This window comes from Amphiura filiformis, chromosome 5 (assembly GCF_039555335.1).
Source record: "Amphiura filiformis chromosome 5, Afil_fr2py, whole genome shotgun sequence".
Lineage (NCBI taxonomy): Eukaryota > Metazoa > Echinodermata > Ophiuroidea > Amphilepidida > Amphiuridae > Amphiura > Amphiura filiformis.
In genome coordinates, this window is record NC_092632.1 from 45,699,418 (window position 1) to 45,713,258 (window position 13,841).

At 38.9% G+C, this 13,841-nt stretch overlaps 1 protein-coding gene across 1 annotated transcript in view; it reads right to left on the minus strand.

The window, feature by feature from the left end:
• The window catches only part of LOC140153223 (cytoplasmic dynein 1 heavy chain 1-like), a 106,910-nt gene that overhangs the window by 43,160 nt on the left and 49,909 nt on the right, over positions 1–13,841 (minus strand). The window contains 10 exon segments of the mRNA XM_072175909.1: positions 6,622–6,693; positions 7,276–7,371; positions 7,635–7,730; positions 8,757–8,943; positions 9,684–10,013; positions 10,204–10,357; positions 10,905–11,079; positions 11,229–11,462; positions 12,348–12,515; positions 13,137–13,340. Of these exon segments, the coding sequence (XP_072032010.1) occupies positions 6,622–6,693; positions 7,276–7,371; positions 7,635–7,730; positions 8,757–8,943; positions 9,684–10,013; positions 10,204–10,357; positions 10,905–11,079; positions 11,229–11,462; positions 12,348–12,515; positions 13,137–13,340 (1,716 nt within the window).

The window sequence follows — 13,841 nt, forward strand, 5'->3', positions numbered from 1 at the left end:
GTTATACCCAACGCACTGAATGGTCTATTGTTCTATTGTGTCCGATTTGAGCGCTGACATATTGGAAAATGTTGCCAATCAATATTCATGAGAGTGTACATTCAACGTCCAATTTTCGAAATTGGGTGACTTGTGTTTGGCAGGTGTAAAATACATCTGACTGGGCGTTTTAAATACGTAACGCATAAAGGCACTGGCATCATCGAATGGCTGCCTATAGTGCTATTAGTGTTAGGCCTATGTGTGTGTGTGGGGGGGGGCTGTGTTTAGTTTCTATAATAATCATGATGCAGTCATGTCTACAGTAGAATTCATCTCGACCTTTGCAGGACTTAACCCCATTAAAAGCTATTAAACCAAGATAACACTCATTGAAACAGCTCAACTGATTAAATCGGATCTTCTCTGGTTGTGCACAAGTGACTGTTTTCATGTGCGATATCGCAATAAAGCTGGTATTCATAGCTTCAGTTGGGTAACCGATTACAAAGGAAACGAAAGGAAACAATGCTATGTGTGGCTTTGTTCACTTAAATCAGACAATGTCGTGCTTTTTGTAAACCAGCATTCTTGAAAATGAGCAACATAATGATTTTTGACTTAACACGGTTTAGAAATAATTTCTTCATATTTTTGGTGTTATCTGTCGTTTACATGTCCTTCCTAAAACACAAAAGTACGACCCTCTCCAAACACCTAAATTAGCTAAAAATTTAGGACATGTTACAAAACTTTATTTTCTAGAACCTATTTAGAATAATTTAAATGTAGCTTTTACCGGTTTTTTGTGGCATCCTTCAGAAGTGAGCGGTCCGATACCAATATTTTCGGTCAAATCTCCATTCAAATAACACGGGAGTTGGCTAGCTATGCCTTGCCCTCACTCATATTTTACAAAAGTGCGACCATTTCTGAACATCTAACCTAGCTGTAATTTTAGGTCATGTTAGAGAAATATATTTGCTAGAAGTTTTGGAGAATAAATAAAATATTGGCTGGTTATTTTTCACACAGTGATGTTAACTAGGCAAGTGTCCATTCTCCCAACATACATCATTTGTAGGGGTCACACGTCAATGGTGAGAGCACTGTGTATTGTGTATAGGAAAACGGACAGTAACTGCAGTATGTTATTATAAGGCCTACATTTATTTGTCATTCATTTCTTTTCCTTTCTCTGTACTTGCTAAAGTATCACTCCCTCTTCTTATCTCCCTTCCCTTCTCCATCCCCTCTTACGTTTTGTCCCCTCTCATTCCTATCATTTTCCTTACCTTTCTATTTATTTACGTCTATTTATTTATTTCTCTTTATTTCTTCCTCTTTCTCTCTTCCTCCAGTCCCTCTCATTCTTCATATCCCTCCTCCAACCTCATCCCCTCCCAAGACCTCTCACAGAAGAGCTGCCCCCTCCCTTCAGTACGCCACTGATTATGACATTCTCCTTCTTAAAATAAAATAAAATAAAATCTCAATTTGTAAAACAACTTTTATATAAGCCTATACCGGTATACTTTATATCGTCGGGTGCATCACATACTGGTCTATCTTGAATTTTTGACTTTTTTGAGAAAATTGGTATATAGTTCTTTTTTACGGAGCTCTTCAAATACAACAAATTACAGACCTCAATTTTTTCTTTATAATTAATTATAAAATGTTTAATTTAAACTATCTATGATTTTTTCAAAATACGTATTTTCACATACTGATCTATCTCGAAAAAAACACGCATTTCTAGAAAATCGCAATTGAAAATCTTAGTATTAAGTTTACCTTTCTATAATTTAATTAGACTACGGATTTTCATGAAAGTGGTTTTAAATTAAAGCATACACTTAGCAGATTTATTTAAGTGGAATCTTTAATTATATTTGCGTATGTAATATTGCTTAAAACTACACTTAAGTTGTAGTTCTGTATGTGAAATCGTTAATTTCCCGATATCGTATTGAAAGTGCATTACATACTGGTCTATCTCGAGATAGACCAGTATGTGATGCGATCTAAAGTCACATCATTGTTCGCGAAATCGAGATAGCCCACAAGATAGACCAGTATGAAACGAATTTTAAATACGATATCGGGAAATTAACTATTTCAACTACAATTTTAGTGTAGTTTTAAGCAATACTGCATACATAAATATAATTCAAAATTCCACTTAAATAAATTTGTTAAGTATATGCTTTAATTTAAAACCACTTTCATTAAAATCCATAGTATAATTAAATTATAGAAAGGTTAACTTAATACGAAGATTTTCAATTGCGATTTTCTCGAAATGCGTGTTTTTCGAGATAGACCAGTATGTGATGCGTCCGACGATATAGGCCTATACCGGTATACTTATTATATGTTACATGCATATGTAGCTCCCGGGACGTAGCTATTTAATACCATTATTGTACTATGGCAGCCTTGATGTGTAATCATTCAGCAGGCGCATTCAATTTATTTAAATGAAGCACCTAATGTCAGTGGGGTGACAACGAACTATGCATTAGTGGCTAATGTGTGCCTTTTGTGCTTACGGCTACTCAATCACACCCTTGGGTTTATGTATAACAATAGGTACTTTTCGTTCCATTAAGCGCTTTCACGCGACTTGCATTTGATCACTTATTGACAGTAGCCTGCTAGGTAAAGCGTTAATACACTGTCGGGTCAGCTTACCGATTTAATGGCGGAAGCCCTTTGTCCCAAACAAAAGGTACCTTTCGATGAATAGCTTGTCAGATTTCAAATCGGCACAAGGTTTCAATGCGTTACGTAATCTATTTCTTCTCCTTTCTATATAAGCTCCTTGGTTATACCCGCATGCGAAGCATGAACGGGTATATTGCCATTCTATGGTTTCTTCTCCTTCTCCTCCATCAAACACAACATTCTGTCAAGGCTAGCGCTAAAACTACAAGGGCCACAGGGCCCATATGTGGTACACTTATGGGCCCTACCCCGTAGATTTATCCTTTGCCCATCTTGGCCCCAGAGGTCAAAGGTCACGGGCCCCAAGGGCCCAAATGTAAAAATACAAAGCATGCTGTTTCTTATCAAATGAAGCAGCCTCAGGGCCCTGAGTTGGTACACTGATAGCCCCAGGGGTACTCTATATATACAAGTATACATGAGCCCCATATGTCATATATTATGGGCCCCAGGGCCCCAAATGTTAAAATAAGGGGCAACAGATTGACAGAGCTAGCGCTAAAACTACAAGGGCCCCAGAGCCCATATGTGGTACACTTATGGGCCCAACCCCATAGATTTATCTTTGCACATCTTGGCCCCAGAGGTCAAAGGTCACAGGCCCCAGGGGCCCAAATGTAAAAATACAAAGCATGCTGTTTCTCATTAAATGAAGCAGCCTCGGAGCCCTGAGTTGGTACACTGATAGATCCAGGGGTACTCTATATAAACAAGTATACATGAGCCCCACATGTCATATATTATGGGCCCCAGGGCCCCAAATGTTAAAATAAGGGACAACAGATTGACAAGGCTAGCTATAAAACTACAAGGCCATTAGAGCTCATATGTGGCACATATATGGGCCCTAAGTTGTAAATTGCCTTTTGCCCATTTTGGCCCCAAATGTTTTAGGCTAGGGGCCCCAGAGGCCCAAATGTTAAAACAAAGGGCCGGTCGTTTCTCAGCAAATAAAGGAGCTACAGGGTTTAGATTTGGTACACTAATAGGTCTTCAGCATTATATTGTTATATGTATATATGAACCCCATGTGTCACATAATATGGGCCCCAGGGCTCCAAACGCTAAAACATAGGGCCGGCCGTTAATCAGTAAATAAAGCAGATACAATGCCCAGCTTGAGTCTACTGATAGCACTTGAGAATCATACTTTAACATATGTGCGTGAACCCCATAAGTCCTATATATTAGGCCCTAGGGCCCCAAATGTTAAAACAAAGGGCCGGCCGTTTCTCATCATATAAAGTAGCTTTATGGCTCAGAGTTTATGGCTCAGAGTAAATAAAGTAGCTACAGTGGCCAGCTTGAGTCTACTGATAGCACTAGAGAATTATACTTCAACATAATTATGTACATGAGCCTCATAAGTAAAAAAATATGGGCCCCAGGGCCCCAAATGTTAAAACAAAGGGCCGGCCGTTTCTCATCAAAGAAAGCAGCTTCGGGCTCAGAATGTGTACAGAGATAGCACCTGAGAATTATATTGTTACTAACACCCACACACCCCTCCACCCCACACACGTAGGACTAAACAGACAAATCGTATTTGAAATACCAGCGTGAAGCGTTAAGGCTCAGTTAAATTACATACCCATTGGCTGTTCCATTTAATTTACATACTCCCTCTGAAATGGCCCCAAAAAAGGCTGTTCCAGTATAATTTACATACTCCCTCTGAAATGGCTGTTCCATTTAATTTGCATACTCCCTCTGGAATAGTTTCCCCTAATCATATTGCATAGCCTCACTGTGAGTACGAGATACTGACAACAGCAACCTATGGAGAGTAAGAGAGACCCCTGGGGGGACTTTTTACAATTTCTTTATTTTAAGTGCTACGACAGTGCAACCTACATTCAATTAAAGCTTGTGACTTGGACTTTCACTTTTTACACATTTTCTGCCCAATTGGGCGACTTTTTACAATTTATTTATTTTAAGTCCTCAGCAAATAAGGACTAAGTTTGGGTACACCGATAACATGCGGGTATAGCCGTATTTGTGTACAAATATATAGCCTTCTAGTTTCTTCTCCTTCTTCTCCTCCTCCATCAAACACAACATTCTGTCAAGGCTAGCGCTAAAACTACAAGGGCCACAGGGCCCATATGTGGTACACTTATGGGCCCTACCCAGAGATTTATCCTTTGCCCATCTTGGCCCCAGAGGTCAAAGGTCACGGGCCCCAGGGGCCCAAATGTAAAAATACAAAGCATGCCGTTTCTCATCAAATGAAGCAGCCTCATGGCCCTGAGTTGGTACACTGATAGCCCCAGGGGTACTCTATATATACAAGTATACATGAGTCCCATATGTCATATATTATGGGCCCCAGGGCCCCAAATGTTAAAATAAGGGGCAACAGATTAACAAGGCCAGCTATAAAACTACAAGGGCACTAGGGCTCATATGTGGCACATGTATGGGCCCTAAGTTGTAATGTGTCTTCTGCCCATTTTGGCCCCAGATGTTTAAGACTAGGGGCCCCAGAGGCCCAAATGTTAAAACAAAGGGCCGGTCGTTTCTCAGCAAATAAAGTAGCTACAGGGTTTAGATTTGGTACACTAATAGGTCTTCAACATTATATTGTTATACGTATATATGAACCCCATGTGTCACATAATATGGGCCCCAGGGCCCCAAACTCTAAAACATAGGGCCGGCCGTTACTCCGTAAAGAAAGCAGCTACAATGTCCAGCTTGAGTCTGCTGATAGCACTTGAGAATTATATTTCAACATATGCACATGAGCCCCATAAGTCAAATATTATGGGCCCGGGCCCCAAATGTTAAAGCAAAGGCCCGGCCGTTTTTCATCAAATAAAGCTGCTTCAGAGCTCATAGTTTGTACACAGACTGCACCTGAGAATTATATTGTTTTATGTACATATGAGCCCCATATGTCACATAGTATGGGCCCAGGGCCCCAAACGCTAAAACATAGGGCCAGCCGTTACTCAGTAAATAAAGCAGCTACAGTGCCCAGCTTGAGTCTACTGATAGCACTTGAGAATTATACTTCAACATGTGTACAGCCTCATAAGTCAAATATTATGGGCCAGGGCCCCAAATGTTAAAAAGGGTCCGTTTATCATCAAATAAAGCAGCTTCAGTGCTCGGAGTTTGTACACAGATTGCACCTGCGAATTATATTGTTAATAACACCCACCCCACCCCATTCACAGACAATAGCGTAATTATAATAATATAGATGACAGAAACGTTAAGGCTGTACCAGTTAAATTACATACCCATTGGCTGTTCTATTTAATTTACATACTCCCTCTGAAATGGCCACAAAATAGGCTGTTCTATTTAATTTACATACTCCCTCTGAAATGGCCACAAAATAGGCTGTTCTATTTAATTTACATACTCCCTCTGAAATGACTGTTCCATTTAATTTACATACTCCCTCTGGAATAGCTTTCCCTAATCAAATTGCATATTGTGAATTTCAATAGCGTATTAGGCCTATAATAATTATAGATGATGATAATTGGAAATACCATGTGTGAAGCGTTAAGGCTGTTCCATTCAATTTACATACCTTTGGCTGTTCCATTTAATTTACATACTCCCTCTGAAATTATCCCAAAATAGCTGTTCTATTTAATTTACATACTCCCTCTGAAATGGCTGTTCGATTTAATTTACATACTCCCTCTGGAATAGCTTTCTCCTAATCAAATTGCATATTGTGAATTTCAATCTATCAAATTGCATAGCTTCACTGTGAATTAGAGAGACTGACAATAAGTCCTCAGCAAATAAGGACTGTAAGTTTGTGTAAACCGATAACATGCGGGTATAGCCGTATTTGTGTACAAATATATAGCCTTCTAGTTTCTTCTCCGATTCACTTTATGTTGAAGTATGAAGCTCTCATATCATATGCAATGCATGACTTACCTTGCATCCGGCACGACGGAGCACGGTTCGTAGATCTTCATCAAAGTCAAATGCTGTGTACTTGTTGTGGACCTAGAGCACAAAGACATAATGCACATTTTGTATTAGTTATTACTTTTGAGAAAAAAGTCTAGCCAGGGATTAATTATGTAAAAGGAAAGTTTGCAGATGCCATTTCATCTCCAAAGTACTTTTTTGTTTCAACATTTTCAGTTTGAAACTTCTTAAACTAATGCAAAGTGCTGTGACAAAATATAAGCAGCAGAATGCATTAAGGAATAAATTGACTGCAAACATTATTTTCTTTACCACTTCTTCCACACAGCCCACATCTGGGGATTTCCCTTTCCTGTGCATCACATCCAAGATGCAGAACCTTGGCATGAGAATGCTATTAAATTATTCACAATGCAAGTTTTGAGCGAGTTTTAAAACTGTTTATGAGGAATTATCATTTGAAATCTTTATGAAGTAATTGTAGTTTATTTTCCCTTGCCTGCATATTTCAGGATGACCACCATTTGTCCTCCACATAACTTGCCATATTGTAACTTGCGCTGGCAATATTCCAACTTGTGCGCAAGATATGTTAATACAAGATAAGGAGGTTTACAATGTTTTTTGTAGTAGTACAATTTTCTAGGTTTAACCTACCTTGACTTGTACAATACTGAGTCCATTCATCCACGCTACAAATCGAGACAGAGTCGTCTTGCCGGCACCACTCACACCAATCAGCAACAAGTGACCCTACAAAATAATTAAGATTTACTTCATTTCAATACTGTTGATCTATCTTCTCTTGATCTACATTTCTGCACATATTGCCAGTTTGTCTGAATTGTTCCCATTTTCTTATTATAAATTGGATTTTCTTATTATAAAGTTCTGTCCAAACAAATCTTTCATCTACTGAGCATCATCAGAAACTAATCGGGGCATCAAAAAAACACAACTTGCAAATTACACCTTGGTATGATCATTGTATTTATAAATACAAAAGTTTCACTCACCTGTGGTTGCCTGAAGATTCTGTCAATCCTCAACACATGCTCCAAGACTTCATTGAATAAGACCAGTGGTACATCCAACTCCTCCTCGTAGAATACCTGAAATACATAATGTGTACATTAAATTAAGTTGTTGGGTTACAGCTTTCCTTAAATACCTGGCCTTGTCACTGGGTCTCTAAACTCAGTCCTGCTGCATGATTACAAAGACATGGCTAAATGAGACTAATTTCAGAATGATTGAGTAATGTGCCTACACTAGAAACTAAAGCCTCCAGCATACTTGGCGTTTCAACCAATGACAAGCCTTTATTGTGTCCGTTTATCTGCAATGCGCGTGCGCCACGCCGCTCAGCGGCAGGGTAGTATGAAACCAGCATAAGGGATTTAAAAACTCCTCAGCATGACATTTTCTCTTTATACGAGGGGGTATCCAAAAGTTTTTGACATCACCCAGAAGCGAAGGAGCTATATCGATGAAATTTTGTCAGTGTAATTACTGGTACATGATGGTCCAAAAATGGTCTCATAAGTATGTTTACTTTCTTTACAGGTGGCGCTAGATGGGCAGTAGGCGCATAACCTGTAAAATGGTGAAAATTGAGGCACATAGCGTGATTAAGTTCCTGCATTTGAAGGGTTAGGCCTACAATGCTCAGAAAATCTATGATGAAATGAAAGCAATCTACGGTGATGATTGCCCATCATTTGGCACTATTACTTTTTGAAAAAGGAATTTCCAAACTGGCCACATGTCCCTCACAGATGAGCCAAGAAGTGGACGCCCATCACTTTCGGGTGATGCGCCACAGTGAAGAAATTTAAGAAAATGGAGAATCTTATCATGAAAAGGTTATGCGCCTACTGCCCATCTAGCGCCACCTGTAAAGAAAGTTAACATACTTATGAGACCATTTTTGGACCATAATGTACATAAGGACCAGTAATTACACTGACAAAATTTCATCGATATAGCTCCTTCGCTTCTAGGTGATGTCAAAAACTTTTGGATACCCCCTCGTAGACAGTGCAATTTACTCTTGATACTGTAATAAATTCAAATTGCTCAAATTCTCACTAGGTAACTATTGGGAATACAACTTTCTTATCATTATACGGACTAACCTTGAGCCTAGCTTTGACATAAGATCTGAGCTCCTCTTGCTCAACAGGCACATAGTCCTTAGACAGCCAGTTACTGAATAGAATAGGTCTAGTCAACGCCTCCTTCCTATTGATGTTGGGGAAATGTTTCAGGGCTACACTGTTGATGTTCTCATCTGTCCAGATTCTCTCTTCATCATCTACCAGCCTAAAGGGGAAAATGGAGATAAGATGGTTACATAATATTCGAATGTTTGACATTTTAATTTAGACCAGGAATTAAAAGTATTTTAGACCTGGAATTAAAAAGTCTTCAGATAGATTCGGAATAAAAACAGTCCAAAGCAAGCAAAGTTTGTCTCAAAGCTCACGAGTGGTTTAAAAGCAAATGCTAAATGTGATTTTTAAATTTTTTTATTCCTGACTTGGTATCTTTATGGTATTTTGAGAAAAAAATCTGATTTTCGTCGAATTTTTCTGGAAAAAATGAAAAAAGAAAAATTTTGAAATAAAAAAATTCTGCATTTCTTTTTTTTTTAAATTGTGTGATTTTACAAATGCGCGAGCTTTGAGACAAACCTTTTTTTTTTGGTCTAATACTATTCAATACTATTCTTGGACAGTCCATGTAGCATGCAAGTCTGTCAATACAGAAGCAAGGTCTTGATTGGCAGATTAAAATTATGTCATGATATACTGGCATCTCATTGGCTGTTTCAGCAATATCACATTACACTGGGCAGCCTTCTTTATTTTTACACAATGATTTCTGCAAGCAATTGTATCTGTCATCTCCAGTCATATCAGCCGCTTGACTCAATCTTTGACCCCAACTCATCATAACAAAGACACAATCATTCTAAAACTAATCTGTAGTTACTCCAAAATGGTCCAGGTTGTTTTATTTAACCAAAATGTCTTGTTACTTATGCCAGCTAAATGACTTACCTATCTTGGAAAAGTCTCAAAGCCTCGTGAGCCCAGATGCGCACTAGCCCCTCTACCGGTAGAGTTTCAAGAGGGCGCAGTGCTTCCACAATACCACGTACCCATCGCGTCATCTCACGGGGGCTATAAATGTAATGGGGTTGCATGTCCTGGGTGAAACGCTCCTGTGACATAGTGTAAAATTCAACCATGGCTGCGGTGAGAGGCACTGCATAGGGTTTGAGGTTTGGAACAAGTCGAAGCATTGCGCGATTGAAGGTTCCGTAGATCTGTGTAAGAGAAGTGGGGCCTGGATAGTCTACATATACTACTGGTACGTGACGAAGGAATCTGTGGATGGAGAAAATTCAGTTGTTAAGTAAATCTACATTTTGATTATACTCACAAGTAATATAACACTGCATTTAGTAATCAAGCACTTAAACTAAGCTGAATACTAGCCCTGGTCACTTTGATTGCAAATGATACATAGGAGAAAAAAATAAGTACTAACAAAATAAGATATCCTTATTACACCTACCTGTGTGACAGAGGCTTCCTGCCAGGATCTGTAGGCGGATTGCAAGCGCCAACAAACTGGATTCGTTCCAGCTTGACCCAGGTCATATCTGATGTACGATAGAAGCCTCCATGCTCGAGGATCTGTCTCAGGAAAGAGATCACACGCTGGGTACCTGTCAGGTAGATGATATGGAAATGATATACAATCGAAATATTGAAGTAACAAAAGACATGGGACAACAAGTACATGAACTGCAAACTGATTTGCAAGCTTGATAAACTGCTATACAAATACTATGAAAAAGAACATTCTGATTTCTATAAATTGCGTCTTGTTAATGGAATATACCATTTGTTTATACACTACAAGATTCCTATTGGGCCACCTGCGCAGGGACACCATGCAGTAAGAAGGGAATACCAGTGTAGTACCAGTGCAGTACCACTACTGGTGGGTCCTGGGCAGTAGCAGCATTGGTACTTTGTAGGTACTCTGTGTGCACCAGTCAGGTACCTTGGTGACCGTGTACCTGTGCAGGCGGCCACAACAGGAATCTTGCAGTGTTAAATTATGACAATGGATTGAATCTTTGTAGAACTCTTCTTCTTTCTGACATAATTATTTATCAAAGATCTAAATTCACAATTTTGGCTCCTGTTATCCCTACTAACTCTTCTGAAATTTGTATAGCATTCACTGACTTCCAGTTTTACCCTTACCATATTTGTCCATGTCAGGTAAGTTGATCTCATCACAGAATACCACAATCCATTTGCTCAGCTGTATGGGAGCCAGGACGGTACCGTTGGGAGTACGGCGGTATTCACAGTAGTGATCAAAGGTCTTCAACATCAACTCTGGGGTTGTGGCGCTGGAGAAGTTCAAGCCTACAACCTGTTAAAAGGTAACAAAAAACACTTAATAAATAAAAACAGAAATGTTTCATGTTTTTGTAACTGTCATACACCCGTCTGGAATGTGAAGGATATTGGCCTCAACATTTCTTATTTGGAAACAAAATATCAAATTGAAGTTCTACTCACCTCCATATCTGGTAGAGCTCTCAGTGCACTGAACAACGTCATTGTTTTACCACTGCCAGGCGGGCCACATAGTACCATAGGCTTGTGTTCAGCTAACCATGTGTAGAGTAGCGCCTCATGACGTACTGTGTCCAGGGTAGGTACAACGATATCTGGTGAGGCTACCTTGTGGGTCTCTACCTCTATCTGTGGCACCTTGGATTGCCATGGTACCCATTCACCTGTGATGGACACCTGTGAGTGGTAGTAAAGGAAAATGAGAATAAGTTAAACAGAACATGTAGAAATACCCTATTAAAAGTATAGACCACTTGACATGTGACATCATTGCCCGGCAGTATGCGCGCGAATTATGGCAATTTCCATTGTTCTTTGCCCTGCAGTGTGCGTATGCATCATAGTTTGCTCAGAGCACTTGCATTTTAAATCGCCCACCACATTTCATACAGTACAAGAAAGCCATTGAAAAGTGTGGCGGTTCGTTCCAGCATATCGATAGGCTGGTCCTTCGCCTTTGTTGGCAATGATGCCAAGTGGTCTATACATGCACTGGTTTTTGCCTCTACTGCACATATATTGTCTGATATAACATGGGCGTAATGAACAAGATTTCTGAAGAAGCCTGAGGGCTTTCAACAGCAGAAGGGGAGACTCGATTACAGACAATATGCATTTGTTATGAGTGTTTATATATTAATATTAATGAATACACCAAGTCATATAGAAATAAGATGGTAAAGCATATTCCACCCTGGTGACGTCAGCGCGCATTTCATTGGGCGCAGCTACAAATCACTGGTGTTTGCTCAAAGCGCTGGCGTACACACGAATGCGCTTAAATACACAGCATAGGTGCGTGCTCGTGAAATAGCTGCCTCAATGCTTTGACGTCACTGCCACATCAGGCTGGAAAATACTTAAGCAATAAAACAGATGACTAAGAAGAAAGATGAAAAAACAAAAGAAACAAATTGACAAGGGAACATATGAAGGTTGTAAATGTAAAGGAAGAAAAAGGAAATGCCCAAGGGAAACAGAAAGCGAGGAATATGTTTTTTTTTCAATTTTGACACCTTAACCTGTGACTGCTATTTCAAACCATTGTATTCCATTTCTTACCTCAAAGTCAATGATAGCAATGTTGGTCTGTGCTGGCAGTGGAATGGTGGTTACCCCACGGATGAAATCACCCAAGACGTTGCGTAGACTCATCTTGCAGTCTCCACTGAATGACCATAGTAGGGAGTAGATCAGATATTTGGTTATGTAGCGTTCCAGTTGATCTTGCTGTGAGTGGACATAATTAAGAAGGGTGCAACTTCACTATCAAATCAAATTCGATTTATCTTTCTCAAGATAAAACTTCAAAATTTAAAAAGATACGTTTATAGTCACATTACAGGAAACAATAAAATACCTCATCTCAAAATCAATTTTAGTGTCATACTGATTTGATGCATTCCCTTTTCCTGCTATGTTACATACGGTGACTTTACAATGACATCAGTAAAATTGTATATGTATATCAAGGGTTGAGAGCCAGAAAGCCTCAACTCACAAATGATTCCTTTGTGACCTATACCTGCAATCTGAGGGCCTATGAGGACCATCTCCTTGGAAGTTAGATATTGTGTAACATTCAATTATTATCATATGAACTTGTAACATAAACAAACACGCCCTGTGTTATTATTTTGAGGGCCATGTCATCCCATAGACATTTCTGACAACACATCACCATTCCAAGGACACACATTTTAAGTTAAGTTTTGTGTCCTCTGAAAGAGGGTGATACAGGTATGTGTGTGTGTGTGGGGGGTGCATGTATATGTGTGTATGTTATGTTATCATGGCTGTAACCAAATTTTACAGTAGCTTTATTTTTAAGAACAATCCATTAGTACTTACCTGCATGGGGAAATCTGGATGAGTATTGTTATACTGTGATATATTCCTAGCTCCTTGACTCAACATAGAGAGCAGAGAGCCAATGGCACGTAGACGAGTGAAGTCCATAATGTGTTCTTGTTTATAAGCAAATTCCAGTGTTCTGATGACCAGTCCATCAGATGAGAAATGTGGGAATAACACTGCTGCTACGTCATGCTGAATCTGGGAAAAACAAACCATTAGATTCAAATAGTTAATTGATCAATTTCAAGTTTGCAATAAAATATCTATGTTAAATGTGACTGTTTTTACCAACTTACTTGCTTAAATTGGCAGATGTGTTTGCAAAATGTTCATAGGTGTTTTCAACAATCTAGCATTTTCCATAATATAGGAGGCATGTTATATCTCAGTGCGATATTGCTCCACCGACTTTGCTCCGTAAGTTTATAGAAATTCCTCAATATGTTGAGAATTGATGTTCTTGAAGTTCGTAGGAAAAATATGGATTCTTTTTCATAGTGGCATGCTTTTTTGGCTTCAACAAATCAGTGGACAAATTATTTACATTTTGCATTAAAATATTTTTAAAAAAATTAGGAAAAACATTTGAAAAAAAAAAAAATTTAGGCTTTATCTTCGCTATAGTTATTTGTGAACTTAATCCTTATCTCAGTGGAAAATTATGACAACCATTCAGAATATAATACAAACTACTGATAC